The 21001-nt window shown below is 35.7% G+C and overlaps 1 protein-coding gene across 3 annotated transcripts; it reads right to left on the reverse strand.

Moving 5' to 3' along the window:
* Positions 1–1267: 1267 nt before the first annotated feature.
* On the reverse strand, positions 1268–20097 carry LOC125267550 (hemicentin-1). 3 transcript variants are annotated; one of them, XM_048189289.1, is made up of 19 exons: positions 19953–20097; positions 16823–17086; positions 16533–16684; positions 15875–16028; positions 15602–15791; positions 14881–14972; positions 14600–14786; positions 12966–13063; positions 11998–12151; positions 11796–11914; positions 10350–10541; positions 10154–10267; positions 9981–10036; positions 9631–9751; positions 6358–6913; positions 5812–5972; positions 5622–5691; positions 5320–5518; positions 1268–2059 (listed from the first exon to the last, which is right to left on the reverse strand). In XM_048189289.1, exons 1-19 carry the CDS (start codon positions 20050–20052, stop codon positions 1676–1678), a joined length of 3363 nt encoding a protein of 1120 aa, XP_048045246.1. In that variant the 5' UTR covers positions 20053–20097; the 3' UTR covers positions 1268–1675. The 3 variants fall into 3 exon arrangements, with proteins under 3 accessions (XP_048045246.1, XP_048045245.1, XP_048045247.1); XM_048189288.1 differs by having other exon boundaries at positions 14881–14975; XM_048189290.1 differs by lacking the exons at positions 9631–9751; positions 9981–10036 and having other exon boundaries at positions 14881–14975.
* Positions 20098–21001: the final 904 nt, after the last annotated feature.

Consider the following 21001-nt stretch of genomic DNA (forward strand, 5'->3'; position numbering starts at 1 on the left):
TAGTTTAAACAGTATACAATGATGCTTGTGTCTCAGCTTCCTATAATATGACTTCTCTGAGTTCAAGAAAGTCAAAAAACACATAGCTGTATTAATTGGCAACTTTTACTTCTATATAAAACAAAGTTATAACAGTTGGTTGCCCATAAAGTACATTACTTCCAATCTTAAGATTCATGTTTAGCAATACAGGTCACAGAAATAACTAATGGTAAGGGTAGTTTAACCTTTGGCACGAGCAGAAGTAACAGTCGAGTTGTTGCACAAATAAACCATTTAACAACTTTTAAGTTCCATGATCTCATTGCATTTACACTGCATTAAAGTGGAGACTTTTTCCAACAATATTTTACACAATACTATGTTTATGTTTGTAGAAGTAATTATAAAGTAAAGTATTAACTGCTTGAAAAATTGCTGAATAGTATCTAATTTTCAGAAATACATTAACATATACATTTACTTGCTCTTAAATACTTGCAGTATTATAAATTCCTTGGCATATGAAGAAAGTGTCTATGAACCTGACGAATGATAAATGTTACGTGCAATTATTCCCTGCGTCTGAATATGCGTACTTCCCTTCTACAAAAATACAAATATATACAAAGTATACAAAAAGCTGTTTGTGATGTATATTTATCATACATACAGAACACAAAATCTCAAGATGGGTCTCTTTAAGTTTTCATGGTTGTTATTAGCGTCATCGACAAATTAAAGCATTACATATTTCATATATTGAAATATCTAAGTAAAAATTAATGAAGGTAAATATTGCTGTTACTATATATTGTTATATTGGTGGATATAAATGAAAATCATTAAATATCATTCTTCATGTTAATTAATTTGGTGAAAAAAATCCTTGAATATTTAAACTAGATTTTTACTTCTATTCTTACTTTATTTATTAAACATATAACGTTAAGTATTTTCTACGTTGCGACGATAGCTGTTTGGAAGAAATAGTAGTTCCTCTGATTGAAAAAAAAGGAAACAGTAATAAAAAATACTATAGTAATAAAAAAGCCTTTTAAGCTAACTCACAAATGCAGAGATGATCAATATCATTATCAAATTTTGCTAAAATACATTTTTAGTTATGTCTCCCTGACATAATGCCACTCTGTCAAAAAATATTTTTTTAAGATACCCTACCATATATAGTGAAAAAATTTAAATGGTTCACTATATGTAACTTTACTGTAAAATACTGTAAACTGTATGGGTTTTGGAAATATGAATTGCCATATAATTTACAGTGTTTTGTTTCTTCCTTTTTATTATTAGTAATGTACCACCAGTAATGTATAACCAACATACCATCCAGTGATACTGGAAACATTGTCACTGTATTTTTATGGTGAATTTCTTTTTTCTTACCGTAAATTTAACAGAATATTTTTCCTGTGCAGTACAGCACATGTACAGTAGTATGCAAAGTAATTTCAAATTAAATTCAGTACATAATGTGAAAGTACGGGAATTCAGACACATCCATTCTAATCAATTGCTCCATATGGTGGCCTTTCATTAAACCAACATTATAAAAAATGACAATCATTAAAAAAGAGGGAGAAAAAGCATCAGCACCATCTTTAAACTAACTGACAGTAGCCCTATGAAATGAGCGATTTTTAAAATCATGACTTCAACGTTTGTCACACACTTGTTATTTACTGTGGCTAGCAGAGGGTGCAGACAGTTCATGCTCCAGCCTTGTGTTCACCTGCTGGCCCGGGGTCGAAGGGTAGAAGTGCACGTCCACAGCCACAGAGGTCATGCCCAAGGACACGCAGTGGGACAGCAGGAGAGGAGAGAAACCGTGGGAGATATTGATGCTGTGGCGCACAGGAGTTGAGGAGGGATCGGTGGTCTGGAGGGTCAGGGAAGACCGCAGACCCTCTTCCTGGGCAGGTGCTGGATTGGCTGGAGGAGGTGAGGGGGCGTCCTGACATGGTTCAAACTCTCTGCTTCTCCAGTCCTCCATGCACTGCAGCTGAATGTCAGAATGTGGTGAGGGAGTGACCTTCCCCTCCTCAAATATAGTCTCCAGCTAATTCATTATGGAAAAAAGACAATATTTTTAAAGAGAAAACAAGTAACAATTGCTTCTTCCTTTATCTCTGTGATTTAACACTCAGACTGTACGTTATTTATGTTTGGAGTCAAGTCAAGTCATGCTTTATACAATATAAGACTGATTTAAAGGTGCCCTAGAACTTCTTTTTAAAAGATGTAATATAAGTCTAAGGTGTCCCCTGAATGTGTCTGTGAAGTTTCAGCTTAAAATACCCCATAGATTTTTTTAATTCATTTTTTTAACTGCCTATTTTGGGGCATCATTAACTATGCACCGATATATAGGCTGCTGCCCCTTTAAATCTCCCGCTCCCCCGCCCCGGAGCTCGCGCTTGCCTTGAACAGCATAAAAACAGTTCACACAGCTAATATAACCCTCAAAATGGATCTTTACAAGATGTTCGTCGTGCATACTGCATGCATACATCAGATCATGCGAGTATAGTATTTATTTGGATGTATTACATTTGATTCTGAATGAGTTTGAGGCTATGCTGCGTGGCTAAAGCTAACATTACACACTGTTGGAGAGATTTATAAAGAATGAAGTTGTGTTTATGCATTATACAGACTGCAAGTGTTTAATAATGAAAATAGCGACGGCTCTCTTGTCTCCATGAATACAGTAACGATGGTAACTTTAACCACATTTAACAGTACATTAGCAACATGCTAACGAAACATTTAGAAAGACATTTCACAAATATCACTAAAAATATCATGCTATCATGGATCATGTCAGTTATTATTGCTCCATCTGCCATTTTTCACTATTGTTCTTGCTTGCTTACTTAGTCTGATGATTCAGCTGTGCACATCCATACGTTTTGCCCTTGTCTAATGCTTTGAACATGGGCTGGCATAAGGAAATTATTTGGGGGTGTACATATTAATGATCCCGACTGTTGCGTAACAGTCGGTGTTATGTTGAGATTCGCCTGTTCTTCAGAGGTCTTTTACACAAATGAGATTTATATAAGAAGGAGGAAACAATGGAGTTTGAAACTCAGTGTATGTCTTTTCCATGTACTGAACTCTTGTTATTCAACTATGCCAATTTTAATTCAATATTTAATTCTAGGACACCTTTAAAGCAGCTTTACAGTGATAACAGGAAAATGATTCAATGATGCATTTCAGCTATAGTCCAGAAAGAAGTCATTGTTCAGTCACAGTGTTAATTCTTTATTTATATAGTTAATCAAAAGCAGTTTGCAGAAAAACAGTTTCAATACGGATTGTTTCCAAGATGAATATGAAGTGTCCCCAGCTTTACATGAAGGGGGAAAAACCTTGGAAGAAACCAGGCTCAGCCGTGGGGCCATAGGAAAAAAATGCAACAAAGTTTGTTTTGGCTATACAGCAGCTCTAGAAAAAAACAATTGTGTCATTGTCCAGCTTAAGTTCAGTATTGATTCATTTCTGCAGTAAAAATCATTAGATTAGTTATTAATTTAGTTCATTTATCTATACAGCAGCTCTGGAGAACACAGTGAGGTCATTGTCCAGCTCAGTTCAGTTCACATACAATAGTGTCAATGGAGACAGATCAATAATGTTGTTTAATATTAAGTGTTAAGTGTCTCTAACTAAGCAAGCCAGAGGCGACAGTGGCAAGGAACTCAACACCAGATGACAGAATGGAGAAAAAAACCTTGGGAGAAACCCGGCTCAGTCAGGGAGACCAGTTCTCCTCTGACCAACAAACGAACACTCTGGAGTCCCAGAAACTACAGTGCTGTATGAATAGGAATAATACTAGCAATTTCAAAATCAATCTATTAATTTAACAGAAATGGAGAAATTTTGAAGAATGTTCATGCTGCTTTGTTCCATACAATAAAATTGAACAGTGACCAGGGGCTGATAAGCTCCAAAAAACACTATAAAATTGGTCCATATGACCCATGAGTTATATTCACAGTCTTCTGAAGTATGATGCCCTTAAAGGGTTAGTTCACCCAAAAATTCTGTCATTAATTACTCACCCTCATGTTGCTCCACACCCACAAGACCTTCATTTATCTTCTGAACACAAATTAAGATATTTTTGATGAAATCTGAGAGGTTTTTTATCTCCCATAGAAAGCAATGAAATTACCACATTCCAGGTCCAGAAAAGTAGTAAAGACATTGTTAAAATAGTCAATGTGACTACAGTGGTTCGACCTTAATGTTATGAAGTGACGAGAATACCTTTTGTAAGCAAAAAAAAAAAAAAAAGTATTCTCATCACTTCATAACATTAAGGTTGAACCACTGTAGTCACGTTGACTATTTTAACAACGTCTTTACTACCATATTTCTAGACCTTGAATGTGGTTATTACATCTCTGATTTCATCAAAAATATTTTAATTTGTGTTCTAAAGATGAAAGAAGTCTTACGGGTTTGGAACGACATGAGGGTGAGTAATATCATTTTTGGGTGAACTAACCCTTTAAATTGCACTACCATTCAAAAGTATGGGATCCGTAAGATTTTTTTTTTTTTTTTTTATTAATATTTTAATTCAGCAAAGATACATTAAATTGATCAAAAGTGAAAGTAAAGACATTGATAATACCACAAAAGATTTCTTTTTCAAATAAATGCTGTTCTTTTAAATCCTGAAAACAAAAAGAAATGTATCACTGATAATAAGAAATGTTTTCAAATCAGCATATTAGAGCGATTTCTGAACGATCATGTGACACTGAAGATTGTAAGTAATCGCTGCTGAAAATTCAGCTTTGCCATCACAGGAATAAATTATATTTTAAAATATATAGAAAACAGTTGTGTAAATTGTAACTATTTCACTTCACGACCGTTAAAAAGTATGTTCTATATAGTATGTATATGGGTAGTATGAATACTACATTCAGCATGTTATTATGGTCACGTGACTGGCCTCATGGGATAATAAAGTGTCCATCGAATGCGCCCTTTAGAATATTGCCGAAAGTAGTAGCTCATCAGGTTACTTTTCCGCCTACTGTTTTTCACATACTATATAGTATGAAATTATTTGATTTTGGATGCAGGGACTATTTTTCATTAAATAAATGCAGCCTTGTTGAGCATAATAGACTTCTTTCAAAAACATTAGACTAGAGAATCATACTGACCCCAAACTTTTGAACAGTAGTGCATATTCAATGTCAGGTATCAAAATATTCTACTTTATATGTTTGAAATAAAATTTGTTAAACTGGTGAAAAGCACCACAAATGTAAATGACTTTGTACTGACCTGGTCCTCCTCTCTAGGCTCTGGGTGAGTCTCCACAATAACTGGCAGGTCCTGGGTGGACTGGACACCCTCTTGCACTTCATCTGATGGTGGCTCCATCATCAAGGTGGATGGGCTGCTTTCTGTTGGGAGCGCTCTGGTCTCTGATGTGTTGGGGCTTTGCTCAATAACAGCCACCAAATTATCCTCCTCAAATGCTCTGAAATGTTTCATCATTAAAAATGTTACAAAAACTACTACTCAGTTAATGCAGCGTTGACAGGGACATTATACAATTAACACATGCCCTTAACAAAACTAACTTGTTATCATATGTCCTTTCCATCACAAGACGTTCCCCATGTCTGCAAGGCCCACATATTCCCCTCAGAGCTATGAGGAAAAAATTATTACATTTTTTGATGGATTTCAACATCTCATTTATGAAATCATTACAGGTCTATGAGAGTATAATGAGTGTTAAGGTTTATTTTTATTATATTGAAGTCTCACCTGCTCTCCCTGTAGGTACAGCTGTAGGATCGTTTTTCTGAACCAGAGAATAAAAGGCCATGGCAATGAAGATAAATGCCAAGGAAATGCCTACTCCAACCACAATGGGAATGTCGTGTTTCTCAATCACAGGCAACCAAGTTTGAGATTTCTCCTTTTCTCTGAAGAAAAGAGGGTCATACAAATTTTGCCAAAAAACGGAAAAAAATGCCACACTTTTTCATGTTAATGTTGAAGTACTGCTGAAGTAAAGATTCAAGCTGTCAAGAATATATCTATGCTTATCACCGATTTAAAACCACGGAAATGGCATAAAAAAATCTCTAATCTCTCTTTTATTCTGAAATTAAAAATCACAGTATAACTGTCTTCCATCCTGTGTAACAAATACCGTACAAATTAGTTAATGTCTCAAAAAAATGTAGTGTGTGATGACTCTTTAAGGTTATATCTAAGAAGCATATCTAAAACAAAAAAACTTCAAAGTTTATTGAAAAATTTCTTTTAAGGTGTATATGTAATAATCTAGCTCATTTGATTACCAACCTGTTATTATTATCAGTGGTCCTCATAGGGGCCTGTGAGGTGTTTTTCTTGAGTGATTCAACTAGTTCTGTGTCATTTGTCACTGATGACTTTGTATTTCCAGACTGTTTAATGCTTTGACTCTTATTTTGATGCTTTTCCACAGGGGCTGAGGCAGTGAAGTTGACCACATCCATTAAATTTAAGCCTGGTGTCTGAGTTTGACCACTTAAGGACTGGGCAGTTTTCTGGGAAAAGCTCTGAATGTTTATAATCTGGGAATATGAGTCTGCTGGCAAGGGGCTGTTTGCATTTGGATTCATTAGTGGAGGTTTAGTGACATGGTCCGTTGGTTGGATATGTGGATGTGTATCCTGTATAAAAGTCTCTTTGAGTTGGGGAGATGGTGTAGGTTTGACAGGCACAATAGTTGGATTTTGTGTTTGTACGGGTTCTTTGATGTTCTCATTGCTTCCTATGCTAATGCCAGTTGGCTTAAATGAAACAAATTCTGTAGTGTCCTGGGTAGATTCAGGATTCAAGTATGTTGGTGAGTCCTCCACAAAAGCATTTAACACTGCACCAAACACACACACACACAAAAAATAAGAATAAGAACAGTCATTTATCATTTTGCAAAACAAACAAACAAACAGAAAAAAAAAATCCTCTAAGGCAACGGTTCTCAACTCTGGCCCTTGAGATCCACATTTCTGCTGAGTTCAGTTTTGAGTTCACATTTCCCTGATCAGAGATAGTTTTATGCTGCCTTCACATGCTATCGGAATTATCGTAAACAGTTTCCTAGTTAAAGGTGCCACAGAACGTGTATTCAAAAGATGTCATATAAGTCTAAGCTGTCCCCTGAATGTCTCTGTGAAGTTTCAGCTCAAAATACCCCATAGATTTTTTTTATTCATTTTTTTAACTGCCTATTTTGGGGCATCATTAAATATGCAAGCTCGCGACTGCCTTAAACAGCATAAACAAAGTTCACACAGCTAATATAACCCTCAAAATCGATCTTTACAAAGTGTTCGTCATGCAACATATCTAATCGCGTAAGTATGGTATTTATTTGGATGTTTACATTTGATTCTGAATGAGTTTGATGGTGCTCCGTAGCTAAAGTTAACATTACACACTGTTGGAGAGATTTATAAAGAATGAAGTTGTTTTTATGAATTATACAGACTGCAAGTGTTTAAAAAATGAAAATAACGACATGGATCTTGTCTCCGTGAATACAGTAAGAAACGATGGTAACTTTAACCACATTTAACAGTACATTAGCAACATGCTAACGAAACATTTAGAAAGACAATTTACAAATATCACTAAAAATATCATGTTATCATGGATCATGTCAGTTATTATTGCTCCATCTGCCATTTTTCGCTGTTGTCCTTGCTTGCTTACCTAGTCTGATGATTCTGCTGTTTACATCCAGACGTCCTGCCCTTGTGTAATGCCTTGAACATGAGCTGGCATATGCAAATATTGGGGGCGTACATATTAATGATCCCGACTGTTACGTAACAGTCTGTGTTATGTTGAGATTCACTTGTTTCTCTGAGGTCTTTTAAACAAATGAGATTTACATGAGAAGGAGGAAACAACGGTGTTTGAGACTCACTGTATGTCATTTCCATGTACTGAACTCTTGTTATTCAACTATGCCAAGGTAAATTCAATTTTTAATTCTAGGGCACCTTTAAAAATTGAACATGAATGCCCTCTAAAGTTGTATGTACTACTGGGAATCTCTGGGATAATTTTGATACCCAAGTTCCCTAGATGGGGCATGCCATTAAGTTTGAACATGGCAGAGGGAAGAAAGATTGTTGCTGTGACTGCGATTCTTTATTATTTTTTCCACAATAGCTACATCACCTTGTATTGTCATTAAAGTAGTGCATATTTATATATGAATAATCATTTGAAGCATGTTGTATGTTTTGTACTCAGCCTGTATTTGACATTAAATTCCAGAATTGCCAACAATCTTGATAGCACGGTGACTGTCAGTGAATGGGACGCTAAACATCATTTTGGATTTAATACGATTTTCACAATAAATAGGCAAGAATAAACATGGTGTCCTTGATTCCTGTTCTTTCCGACAACAAAGCATTTGAATACTACAAGCTCATAATCATGACTTCAGAATTGGGAAGTAGGAAAGTTACGATAGCACGTGAGATGCGAGAGATTGTTATTATTGAGATGCAAGGCTCCATGGTTTAACTATTGGAGAAAGCATATCAGCTAACTTGGACCACGTGTGCCTTGATAACCAATCACATTACAGCCTTGACATCGATGCCTGCATCTGAAAACTTAGGCAGTTGACTTGTTGCCTCACTGCCTTATAGGCAATGACTATGCAGGCACTGTTTGCCCAAGAAGGTACCTCACGAAAAACTGATTTCAGACAGAAAGCAAAATAGAGTGAGCTTTGGTGAGAACTAAACAAATATGTAATTACTACAGTAGAAATATCACGCTAGAAATGACATCAGGAGTGGAAAACGTACATTTACACACAAACTGACCAGAAACTGCAACTTTCAGATGCTGTCTTTCTTTTTCAAGCTCAACTGTCACCGAACGCATAGGATTGATGCTGCCTTCAAAAATCGATCAGATGAAGGTATCTCAGAAGACAGGAAGTGAAGCTAACATTGAATTCGGACGTGCCTTGATGGAATGCGTCCTCTGAAGGCAGCATTTTTAAGTTTTCGGATGCAGCCATTGCGCGACAGTCAATCACTATTTGCGGATACCATAGAAATTAATGAGAAGTGCCGTAAACTGAATACCTGTCATGCAATTGTCTGTGACTTCTCTTATAAAACAGCATTTTTCGCAGTAAAATCTAAAATCTTCACGGCACCTCGTAATTCCTGTAATTAAGAGATTCTAGCTTGTAAAAAGTGTTCAAGTCCTCCTAGAGCTCGTAATTACAGCTTGTAGGATGGGAGTTTTCTGAAAGCTCCCACGTATACCATGTGGCCACTGTACCAACTGACCATTGTATACTCATTTAGGCGTTGATAGTGGTGCCATAGAAATGCATAATTCCCAGTCCGAGGACGTGAACAGCACCGAATATAACGTCACGTGTTGTCATCTCAAGATTCTGGTAAATACGAGGTGACGTGAACGCAGCATACGACCTTGATTAGCTTGTTCAGGTGTGGTTGATTAGGGCTGAAGCTAAACTATGCAGGAAAGTGGACCTTGCGGGCCAGAGTTGAGAACCCCTGCTCTAACATATGTTAATATCCTTACAAGATATCTTTGTATAATCTTCAGTTGTCCGCTGAAGGGATTCATTTATCTCTGTATTGTTCAGAAGCTTTGAACCATACAGAAGGGAATTAGTAAATAACTCTTGCTCACTCTCTGGAACCTGCAAGGTTAGATAAACACATACAGATTCAGACCCATAATTGTTACCAGATGCATGTGTTGCAAGAATTTATTGGATTTAACCATTGAAAATGGTCAAAATGGTGGCGAATGTTGATGAAAATGCCATAGTACTCACAAAACAATCACAGAGTCACAGTTACACATGTTATGAGTCTTATGTCATGGATGGTACCAGAATGACAATCTCTGCACACTGCATTACTCACAGTGGTTATGATTGTTTTACTCAGTGCTTCTTTATCACGTGGGACATCAGAGTCAGCTTTAGGTTAGAGCATTAGGACGATTAGATCAAACCGAGAAGCAAACATGAAACTGATCTATATTCACTGGAGGCATGAGAACTAGTAATTGTTTAGTTCTCATGCATTTTGCTCACCTGTTACAGTTATAATGGCACTTCTCACATCCTGACCGACTCTGTTTTCTGCAGTGCAGTGGTACTCTCCTGAATCAGACCGGTGAATGTTTGAGATGACTAATGTCCCATTATCTGTAAAATTAAAAGTTACATTTTAAAAACAAGGGAAAACCAGCATCACGTTAAATCACAGTCTGTTCCAAATGTAACGAACCATCAATGTGTATCTGTTGTGGGAGAGAGACCGGATACTTTGGACCAGACAGTTGTGGTGAATTTTGTATCAATGCTGTTCTAATCCAAGTGTATTTGACAGGATAATCTCCCACGGCTTGACAAGGAAGACTAACAGGAGATCCCTCGGAGACAGTGAGTGATGCAACAAAGGAAACAATGACTGGTTTCACTGAAAACAAGAATAAAAACAAAGTTATATCAGAGGCGAATTCCTTACCTATGTCCTACTCACTCCAAAGGCCAGAGTCCTTGAAGTAGGCCCTTTGGAAGGAGCAGGGCACTTGCGTGTCATAATGTAGCCGTTTGGAACACACATGGTGAAGGGCGCAATAAAAAATTAGCTGTTCTTACAAAAGGAATTTATTATTATTGCTGTTAAGGGGGGACACTACAAGCAAAAACACTGTTTTTTCAGGCACCTGTCAATTTTGAGATTTTGCACTTTTTGGTGTTTTTTCAGACTAGTGGAAAGAAAACACCCAAAATACACTTTTAAGTGTATATTTTATAGCACTTTATCTATTTGCATCTATAGATTTCAATTACAGTAAATATCTTTAAAGGCAGTTTTCTCAAAATGAGTTTTTGCTCCTGCTCTGAGTCAGAAATCTCCACTTCAGCAGAACTTATATACATCAAACTTTACAGTTTTATTCCCATCTATATTCTGAAGGTTTTTACAGAGGGATTTGTTGATATATAATTTGCCTGATTTTATACAACATTTTATTCCTAAAAATTGTGAATTTTTTTTTTTTCTGGCTGTTGATAGTATTTTGTGATTTATGGAGTGATAAAAAGAGATATCCAAAATTCCCTCTGTAAAAACCTTTGAATTTAATATGTCCAAAAAATTAAACGAGAACGGTGAACCTGACGTCATCCAATATTCAGATTTTTGTTCTAGAAATGTATGCAAATTAGCGCATATTTAATTAGATAATACCTCATTTGCATATTTAAACATTACATTTTAGAAAACTTGTAATACAAAATAGTTTTGCAATTTTTAATGTAATCAATCACCTGGGGTAGTATGGTGATATCTGTTAGTTAATTTTTTTACCCTATTCACCTGGGGTGTCTCGCCTTTTAATATAATTGTTGAAAACACAGTGTATATACATTTTGTAATGAAGTTTCTAAAATATGCTTTATATGTGTTCTGTCTCTGCTCTCAACTTTAAAACTGCCTAGAATTCGGCTCAGTTGTCATTCTGTTGAAGGTAAAGACATCACAAACACCCTAACAAAAAAGTACTTCAGTGGTACCATAATACAGTGATGTATTAGTTGATAATACCATGGTACTAAATGATATCATGTATTTTCACATCCTCTTTTATCAAAGAATACCACTGAACGTCCAAAACCATGTTAGTACTTGTACATGTTGGTACTTTTTTTTTTTAAGTAGATTTACCAGCAACTCGAAGAGTCATGGTTTTCTCATCGTGACCCAGCATGTTGGAGGCTGTACATGTGTAATGTCCTTCATCATATTTTCTCACTGATGAAATGTAGAGAGTTGTGTTTCTTAACCTGGGAACAAAATGAATTTACAAGCACCACCTAGTAAACAATAACCACAATTACAGTTAATAAACTCTTCCTGCAAAACTTACCCCATGATAATTTTGCCTCCAGTTTGGACAGACTGGCCTTGCTTTGACCACCTGATTAAAGGAGCAGGGTGTCCTAACACTTGGCAGTGAATCGTCACTTCAGCTCCTACACGAGATGTTACCACCGTTGGCCAGATAGTCACGGATGGAGGTTCTGAAATAATAAGGCCAGGTTGACCAGAGAAAAGAATATAATAATAGAAGCTGAGCAAACATAATGAAGATTTTAAAATTCACAAATGACTAGCCAAGGTTTTATGGGTTAGTGGACCCCCTTTGGTTCATGATAGAACTACACAATCACAATTTCCTGACATATTGTTTCCTTGAATTATTTTATTGTTATGATAATTGTTTTATTATCTTATTTCTATTATGTGCATGTATGTTTTTTTCTTTTCTGTGAATGCACACAATGTATTTTGTAAACACTGTTTTTAAAAGTTGCCATATAAATAAAGCTTTCTTACTAAATGCCAAATAAACTTGATTAAGAATTATACTATACTTAAAAATTCCTAGAAATGTAATATAATTTTTTACAATAAATTAAATTAACTTTCATTCACTCATAATCATAAGTAATAATAATGATAAGTATCATATTAATATCATAATATTTATACGGCAGGTAGAACAATACCACAAAAATCACAAGAGGTTCTTCTGCAGATTTATACATAATTTAAATGGATCATTTGTTACACAATTTACATCATGTTTTTTGATTAAATATTCTGGCTAATTTTGCTATTCTTTCAGGTATCAAGAGGAGTGTAGTACTCAGCTCCATATACAAAAAGTAAAAATTATTATAAAGTATTAAAAATAATTAAAAGTCATTCTGCAGATCCTGCCTAGGCCTGATAGGTTTTAGACATAAAATCACTCCCTGGTTTAAATGTGCAATGAAATGTTTATGATTTCATAGTTCAGACTACTTTCAAGAAAGTCAAATAACTCCTTACCAAGAACATCCAGGAAGATTTTTTTTGAGGTGAGTGCCCTTTTGAGAAGGGAATTAGATGCTCTGCAGAAATACAATCCACTGTCTGTCTCTTGTACTCTGAAACACAGAGACTCACAGCTAAAAAGATATTAAAGATATTTATTTTACATTTTTACTGTTTTAACTTATTACAAAATTTACAGACAGTACTCTCTGAGTTAAAATGTGGACATGCACAATTAACATCACAGTTCAGCAAAAAACAGAAAACATAAATCAGGGGTGTCCAATCCTGCTCCTGGGGCCCGTTTCAATAAGGAGGTTCGACCAACTCTGAGTTGACTTACTCTGAGATGGGAAACTCTGAGTTTTCTGTTTCAGAACAGCTGCATTGAGTTAGTTCAATCGACTCTGAGTAGGTTGACTCTGAGTTAAGCGCGTGCACCACGACTATGAAAAGCCATCATCAATGGAGCTCCGATATTACGATTCACCATGGCAACAGCATGTGACAAAAGGACGTCCAGTCAATGTAAGTTTAATTCTTATCACTGTTATAATATCAAAGATGAAAACTGGTAGAATGGTACGTTATTGAACTAATATTCATTTTCATGGTAATAATTTAACTGGATGCAATACTAAGTGTAAATGATTTTATCATTATTAAACACTCATTAGGCAATTAACTTCCACTTTTAGAAAACTTTCTTAATTTTTATTGAAAATAAATGCCTTTCTTATGTGATATGTGATGGGAAAAGGGAGAATAGCGAGCTTGGCAGAAGGCGGATTCGAACCCCGTCAATCGCATCACAAGTTAATTCTCCACACCCAACACGCTACTGCCTACGCCCCTGCAGCCACAATAACGTGTCAATTTTAACATTGTCTGACATTGGGGGGCGGAGCTACTGTAAATTTGCACTTAGTATTACAGTCCGAATAATCTTGTTTTCCATTTTGCATTAAGATTATTTTTATTACCAAACTGGCAGGTATTGATAATTTTACTTAAGTAAAATTCACTTAATTTAGATCCCCCAGGAAACACGACTAAATATCTTACATAATTTTCTTATATGCAAAATCCATCTTGATTTAAGAATTTTTAGATATTCGTACTTGAAATAGAACAAAAATACTCTGGGTTTACAGAAGAAAACCTGCTCCTGACCAGGTTAGGTTCACAGAGTAAGTTACCATGGTAACTGACTCTGAGTAGAAGTTACCCTGTCTTTCAGAAACAGGCTTGACTTAACCTGCTTTCTTGGGTTTGGCATACCTCAACACACACATCTTTTATGCTATCTGAGCATAAGAAACAACATTTATGGGACAGTTCATGTCAGATTTTGATGCTTATTTGAAATGTTATTTAACTGTGAGTTCGCCAAGCGGTTTTTGAGATTTCAGGATTCCCCCATTCAAATAGATAGGACTTAGTCTTGGATGCCCGAAATAGCTGCGTGGAGGCGTTGCAAATGCGGCCGCCGAGTGAACAAACTTTCCTTGAAAGTGACTTTGGCAGTGAAGTGATGTAACTGATGCTGGTAGCTCACATAATAATGACAGCATGGCAAATGTAGTACGTCCGGATTACGTTCATGCTACACTACACGCACCCATACTATATAGAACCACACAACACACCTGTGGAAGAGCAGGTCTCCATTGGGATCAGCAGTATAATGCAGTCCTGGGTTGAGGAGTCTGTTGTTCTTAAACCAGGACACTTGTGCTTGGGGTCTGCTTTGAGGAGGCCTACAGGAAAGAGTCGCAGATTCACCCATCCTCACTGTTAGGTTGGCAGGTTCAAGCATAAAGGTCCAATCCATAACTGTGTGAGAAGGGATGAAAGGGTATGCTAAATAGAGGACATGTGCGAGCAGCTACCACCTGGAACAAAAGTAGACTCATCCGAAAGGAAATACCTGCAGGTAGGAGGTAGGCTGGTTGGGATTTCACTTTCTCCTTCTCATTGCGAGCTTCACAGAAATACTGCCCCTCATCTTCTGATGAAACTCTTCTAGGAAGAAGATTTTCACAATTTGAATGCCTTCTGTTATAAGTATTTAAAGGATTAGTTCACTTTCAAATGAAAATTACCCCAAGCTTTACTCACCCTCAAACCATCCTTGTTCTATATGACTTTCTTCTTTCTGATGAACACAATCGGAGAAATATTAATAAATATCCTGACACATCCGAGCTTTATAAGCGTTACCAAACGAGTATGAGCTGAAGAAAGTGTCTCCATCCACATCCATTCATCATAAACATATTCCACATGGCTCCGGAGGGTTAATAAAGGCTTTCTGAAGGGAAGCGTTTGTGTAAAAAAAAAAAAAAAAAAAAAAAAATGCGTCAGGATATTTATTAATATTTTTTCAATTATGTTCATCAGAAAGAAGAAAGTCATATACACCTAGGATGGCTTGAGGGTGAGTAAAGCTTGGGCTAATTTTCATTTGAAAGAGAACTAATCCTTTAATGTCACCATGAAATCAAAATGGACAATTCTTATTTTTTATGGAATATTGCAGTATAATCAATGTATATTGCAGCTAAATGATTTATGCATGCACAACATTATTATTTTGTTGTTTTAATTTCACACTTATTTATTCATAATCTGCAATAGAAAAATCTCACTTAAAAATCAGCACTTGTCCATCCTTCTGCAAATCCCATCTAGAAGAACTGGGTAATGGACGTCCATCCTTAAACCACTGCACTGTGGGAATGGGAAAGCCTTCAACAAAGCAGTGGAGTTCTGCTTCCATTTCAACAGGTAAGGTGACATTTTGTGGGCCCTCAGTAATCTTTATGTCTACATTGGAACCTGTGCAATAAAAATAAAGACACTGAATAATAAGAAGGTCATGGATTTGTATAAGTAAAATATATCAAATTTGTATGTCTTACCATGTACTGTCAGAGTTGCTGCTTGACTCTCCTTGCTTATGTTCAGCAGAGGATTGTGGGTGATACAGATATATATTCCTTGGTCTGCTTTGGTGATGTTAGCCAAGTGCAAAGTGCCTGAAGTCTTCCTTTGACTCCCTCCTCCATACTGTCCCTAGTGGTAATATTTTGTATTTAGCAAAGAAATATTATTAAACTTGTCACGGACACGGAGCGCTTTCCAGTTTTGGCGACAAATCGTCGAATCTCTCTCCACGCATTTGTCGTGGTCGCGCTTTCTTTGTGGAATTTGTGCTGTGAATCATATTAATATTGTAGTTCTGCGCAATATCTGAGAGATGGGCTTCAAGTGACTGTTCAGCTGGCATGTGTGATTATAAAAAATTATAATAATAATAATAATAATAAAAAAATAAAATAAAAAATAAAAAAAACACGTCACGTTGAAACCACACCCGTGAACTGTTAACCAAAATGAGTTCTCATTGGTCAAGACGAACAGGAAAAAATATCACCAAACGATGTTTCATTTCGTAAAGGTTTTTATCAGCTTTAAAAGAAAAGGTAGTAAAACTTAACCTTTAGTTGAAACTGATTGTAAGTTATATGATATAACAGTGTGTGTGTACTATAAAAGTGTTTTTAGTTCTGTAGCTACCTGAATCTGGTTTCCTTTGGTGAGAACTCTGCCATTTTTTAACCATGAAATTTGAGCAGGAGGAAAACTATCACCAGAGACACACTGAAGGAAAACATCACGTCCCTCTTCAGTTGTCATGGACTGAGGGTGAAAGAACACATCTTTCAGGCCTACAAACAAACAAACAAACAAACAAACACAAATTACAATCTATGACCATTTGTGGTGGACACCTTAGATGCATCATATGTGTAAGTTCTTGTGTGTAACCATTAACATCATCTCTCATACTAATGCAAGATACATACATGCTTTGCTGATCATGACAGTGGTCTGAATCTGCTTGTTCCCTCTCTTTGCATTGCATGAATAGTTTCCAAAGTCGTCTTCTTTTAAGCGGGGAAAGAAAAGTGAGCCATTGGCCATTTGATGAATCCTGCTGTCCAGAATACCATCATCTTTCTCCCATTTCACTGGTAGAGGAGCCTTTAGGCTAGAGTCAAACACTGTGCAGTGCAGCATCAGAGAGTTGTTTAAAATCCCAACGCCATCTTCAGGTAAGATTGAAAATACTAAGCAAGAGAGAAAAGTGTGCAAGGAAATAAATAAATATAAAACGATGAGGTAAATATAAAGAGAGTACAATATCATGATTTTTTAGAGATGTAAAATGTTTTAAAAACACTGCAAATGCGTGAAATGTGTGTTATTACCTCGAGAAGCCATTTCTACCTCCTCTGAAAAATTAGTGTTGCTGCTGTACCTTAATATAGTCAGGTTGATTCAGTTATAATAAATAATATATTTGACTTGTAAAAACAATTCTTTTTTTTTTGATGCTAGATGTTTTTAGCCAGACAAAAAGAAATTATACTGTGTAAAAGATTATACAATTTTTAACTAGTGCTTTCTTGCATTATGCTTAAAATACATTTGCACATATTTAGAGAAAATATTTTTTTTGCATTTTTTCTAATTTAAAATATATATATTTTTTAACAAAAAATAAAAACTACATTATCAACCTAAAAAACTGAGTAAAAAAAAAAATTGTAAATGTGTCTTATTCACTTTACATCACATTGTGGTAATTGTCTCTTTATTTACAGATTTAAATTAGATTATTAATCCATATTTAATGTGGTGTCAGGTTTGTGGACCTTGTGGATGTCTTAGAATATAGTAGGATGGGGGAAGATGCCCCCTTTAGAACAATGTGGATTTATTTTTAAATTGAACATGTTGAGATATGCGCAGGATGATGATGATGCATCAGCCAATGTTTTATTATAGGAAATAAATTAAAACATTTGCTAATTTAGATGTTATAGCACAAAATGTCAAATATTAAAAGAGGGGTAAGAAGCCCCCCTGGATAAACTTTTACAGAATGTATAAATTACTTTTGATATCATTCTTATTAAAGGTGCCATCGAACGTTTTTTCACAAGATGTAATATAAGTCTAAGGTGTCCCCTGAATGTGTCTGTGAAGTTTCAGCTCAAAATACCCCATAGATTTTTTTTAATTAATTTTTTTAACTGCCTATTTTGGGGCATAATTAGAAATGCGTCAATTCAGGCTGCGGCCCCTTTAATTGCTCGCGCTCCCCACCCCCCTCCCGAGCTCTCGGCACTATCATTGCATTAACAAAGTTCACACGGCTAATATAACCCTTAAAATGGATCTTTACAAAGTGTTCGTCATGCATGCTGCATGCATGCATCAGATCATGTGAGTATAGTATTTATTTGGATGTTTACATTTGATTCTGAATGAGTTTGAGGCTGTGCTCCGTGGCTAACGGGCTAAAGTTAACATTACACACTGTTGAGAGATTTATAAAGAATGAAGTTGTGTTTATGAATTACACAGACTGCAAGTGTTTAAAAATGAAAATAGCAACGGCTCTTGTCTCCATGAATACAGTAAGAAACGATGGTAACTTTAACCTCATTTAACAGTACGTTAGCAACATGCTAACGAAACATTTAGAAAGACAATTTACAAATATCACTAAAAATATCATGATATCATGGATCATGTCAGTTATTATTGCTCCATCTGCCATTTTTCGCTATTGTTCTTGTTTGCTTACCTAGTCTGATGATTCAGCTGTGCACAGATCCAGACGTTAATACTGGCTGCCCTTGTCTAATGCCTTGAACATGGCCTGGTATATGCAAATATTGGGGGCGTACATATTAATGATCTGTTACGTAACAGTCAGTGTTATGTTGAGATTCGCCTGTTCTTCGGAGGTCTTTTAAACAAATGAGATTTATATAAGAAGGAGGAAACAATGGTGTTTGAGACTCACTGTATGCCATTTCCATGTACTGAACTCTTGTTATTCAAGAGTTATTTGATGGCACCTTTAATATTTAAATATTTTTTGAGTGTCATTAATGTAAAGTACTAAATAAACTATTGAATTAAAAAATTTATTTTGACAATTTAGTTAGTAAATAATAATTGAATAACTGATGACAGACAAAGCACAACACCAGTAAAAGAGATAAGATAAAATTATTCTATAACTTATATACAGGCATATGAATATTTACTTATTTAATTGCCCATGTTTTAATTGAAGATATGTCATAATAGCAAGACTATAAATGTAAATTTATTAATTTCACTCAACTAACATATAAGTTTTAATGAAAGCAAAGATGTAATGTATACATCTAATTTGTGGAAATTCTGATTAATAACCCCATTAATTACAGTAATTATTACATTTAAAAATAATAGTAACACCACGCCACTTGGGGCCTTCTGTGCCAATTCTGGGGAGCCATCTTATTCTTACCGCAGGGGCTAATTTTATCTTTTTACTTCAGAATAAAAGCTATAACTTTTACTCCACAAATCTAAAAACAAAAATGTGTCCACAAATCCCTCATAAAAAAATAGACACAAAAAAACTTTGGTATTCAACATAATACAATGTCAAAGAGTTTATAAAAAAAAAATAGCGTAGCCATCATGTAAATCATGTAAAGTGCTGAGATGAGATTTTATGTCATCTATGGTCAGGAAAAAAAAATTAAGTGGGGAGACATCTTGCCCCGGGGGCATCTTACCCCAACGCATCATCATCTATAGCATAAATAATTTTATATTGCATTAGCATTTGCTTAATGTTTGCAAAGTAATACCCAGCTATTCCAGATATTCAGTGTATCTTTCACCACATTAAATCTCACTTCAAATGGGAATCACTTTGAGGAAGCAGGGGTAGTTTGAAGTCCGCCGTTGCTAGGCTACAGTGGAGCAAGCACAATGTTTTGGCAAGCCTTTTGTCAAATTATGCAAGCGTATAAAACATTTGCATGGCACACATGCATTTTTATGGGCCTGTTCAGCAGAATAAAATCCAATAAAATCACATTAGCACACTTGCATCCAAAATACTACACAGGTTATACTCACCTAATTCAGACACCGCAGGATTTATCCTGATGGAAGAGGACAGAAGGAGGAACATCTGAAGTGAACTCCATACAGGACGAGACATGCTAGCCCTCTTCATCTGTGCCTTTCAAATGAAGATAATGGTCCATAGCATCATTCCTCATCTGACCAAATGCATTCATGCACTGCAAGACAAACAGTTCAAGTTCTCATACTAATGCAGGTTTCAACATAACTTGCGTTTCACGTTTCATAATCATTACCGATTCGTGTTTTTTTGTTTTGTTCAAAAAGTATATCAAATATTTAAAAACATACATACTTGTGGTTGTGCCTCATTTATTGGTGTGAGCGCGTCTTCAAAAAAACGAGTGCAAATCACTAACTCTCACACAGCCAGCAGCACCTTCTCTCTCTCTCTCTCTCTCTCTCGCTCTCACTGCATATTCCTATTTTGGTTGTGTTTCATTACCACTATTATCATCACAGCCAGCCTTTGTATACTACAGACCTCTTTACTCTCTTCAATAGACTGAGCACTTTACACCACACAGCAGCAAACCTTCCATTTACTGATCGTAACATGAAAAGAACAGAGGCGCTTTGTACTTAGAGGATCAGTTAGAAAGCTTGTAAGGAAAGGTTTGTACCTGATCACATAAGCTTTCATTGCTTGCTACTGTGTCCATGTAGGGCGGTCTTAGTTTAATGCTTCCCTAATATGGCCAATACATGGCAGAAATGAGTGATGTTATGATGGTGTAAATATGCTTATATACAGGCATCAGAGTCCTCAGTATATGAGTGTGTTCAATGTCATGAAGATATCCAGTTAGACTTTTTTTTATGTATAGGCTTGTTCTATAGTCTATACAGTATTTAATGCAGTTACTTCAGAACTAACAGAAAAATTAACATTAAAAATTAATGGTAACACTTTATTTTACAGTGTCGTAGTAACACTTTACTACATGTACTTACTAAAGTAATAACAGTAAATTATGCATAATTACAAGTAACTAACCCTAACCCTAACTGTAACTCTATAGTAAGTACATGTAGTTAAT

This window comes from Megalobrama amblycephala, linkage group LG4 (genome assembly GCF_018812025.1).
Source record: "Megalobrama amblycephala isolate DHTTF-2021 linkage group LG4, ASM1881202v1, whole genome shotgun sequence".
Taxonomy (NCBI): Eukaryota; Metazoa; Chordata; class Actinopteri; order Cypriniformes; family Xenocyprididae; genus Megalobrama; species Megalobrama amblycephala.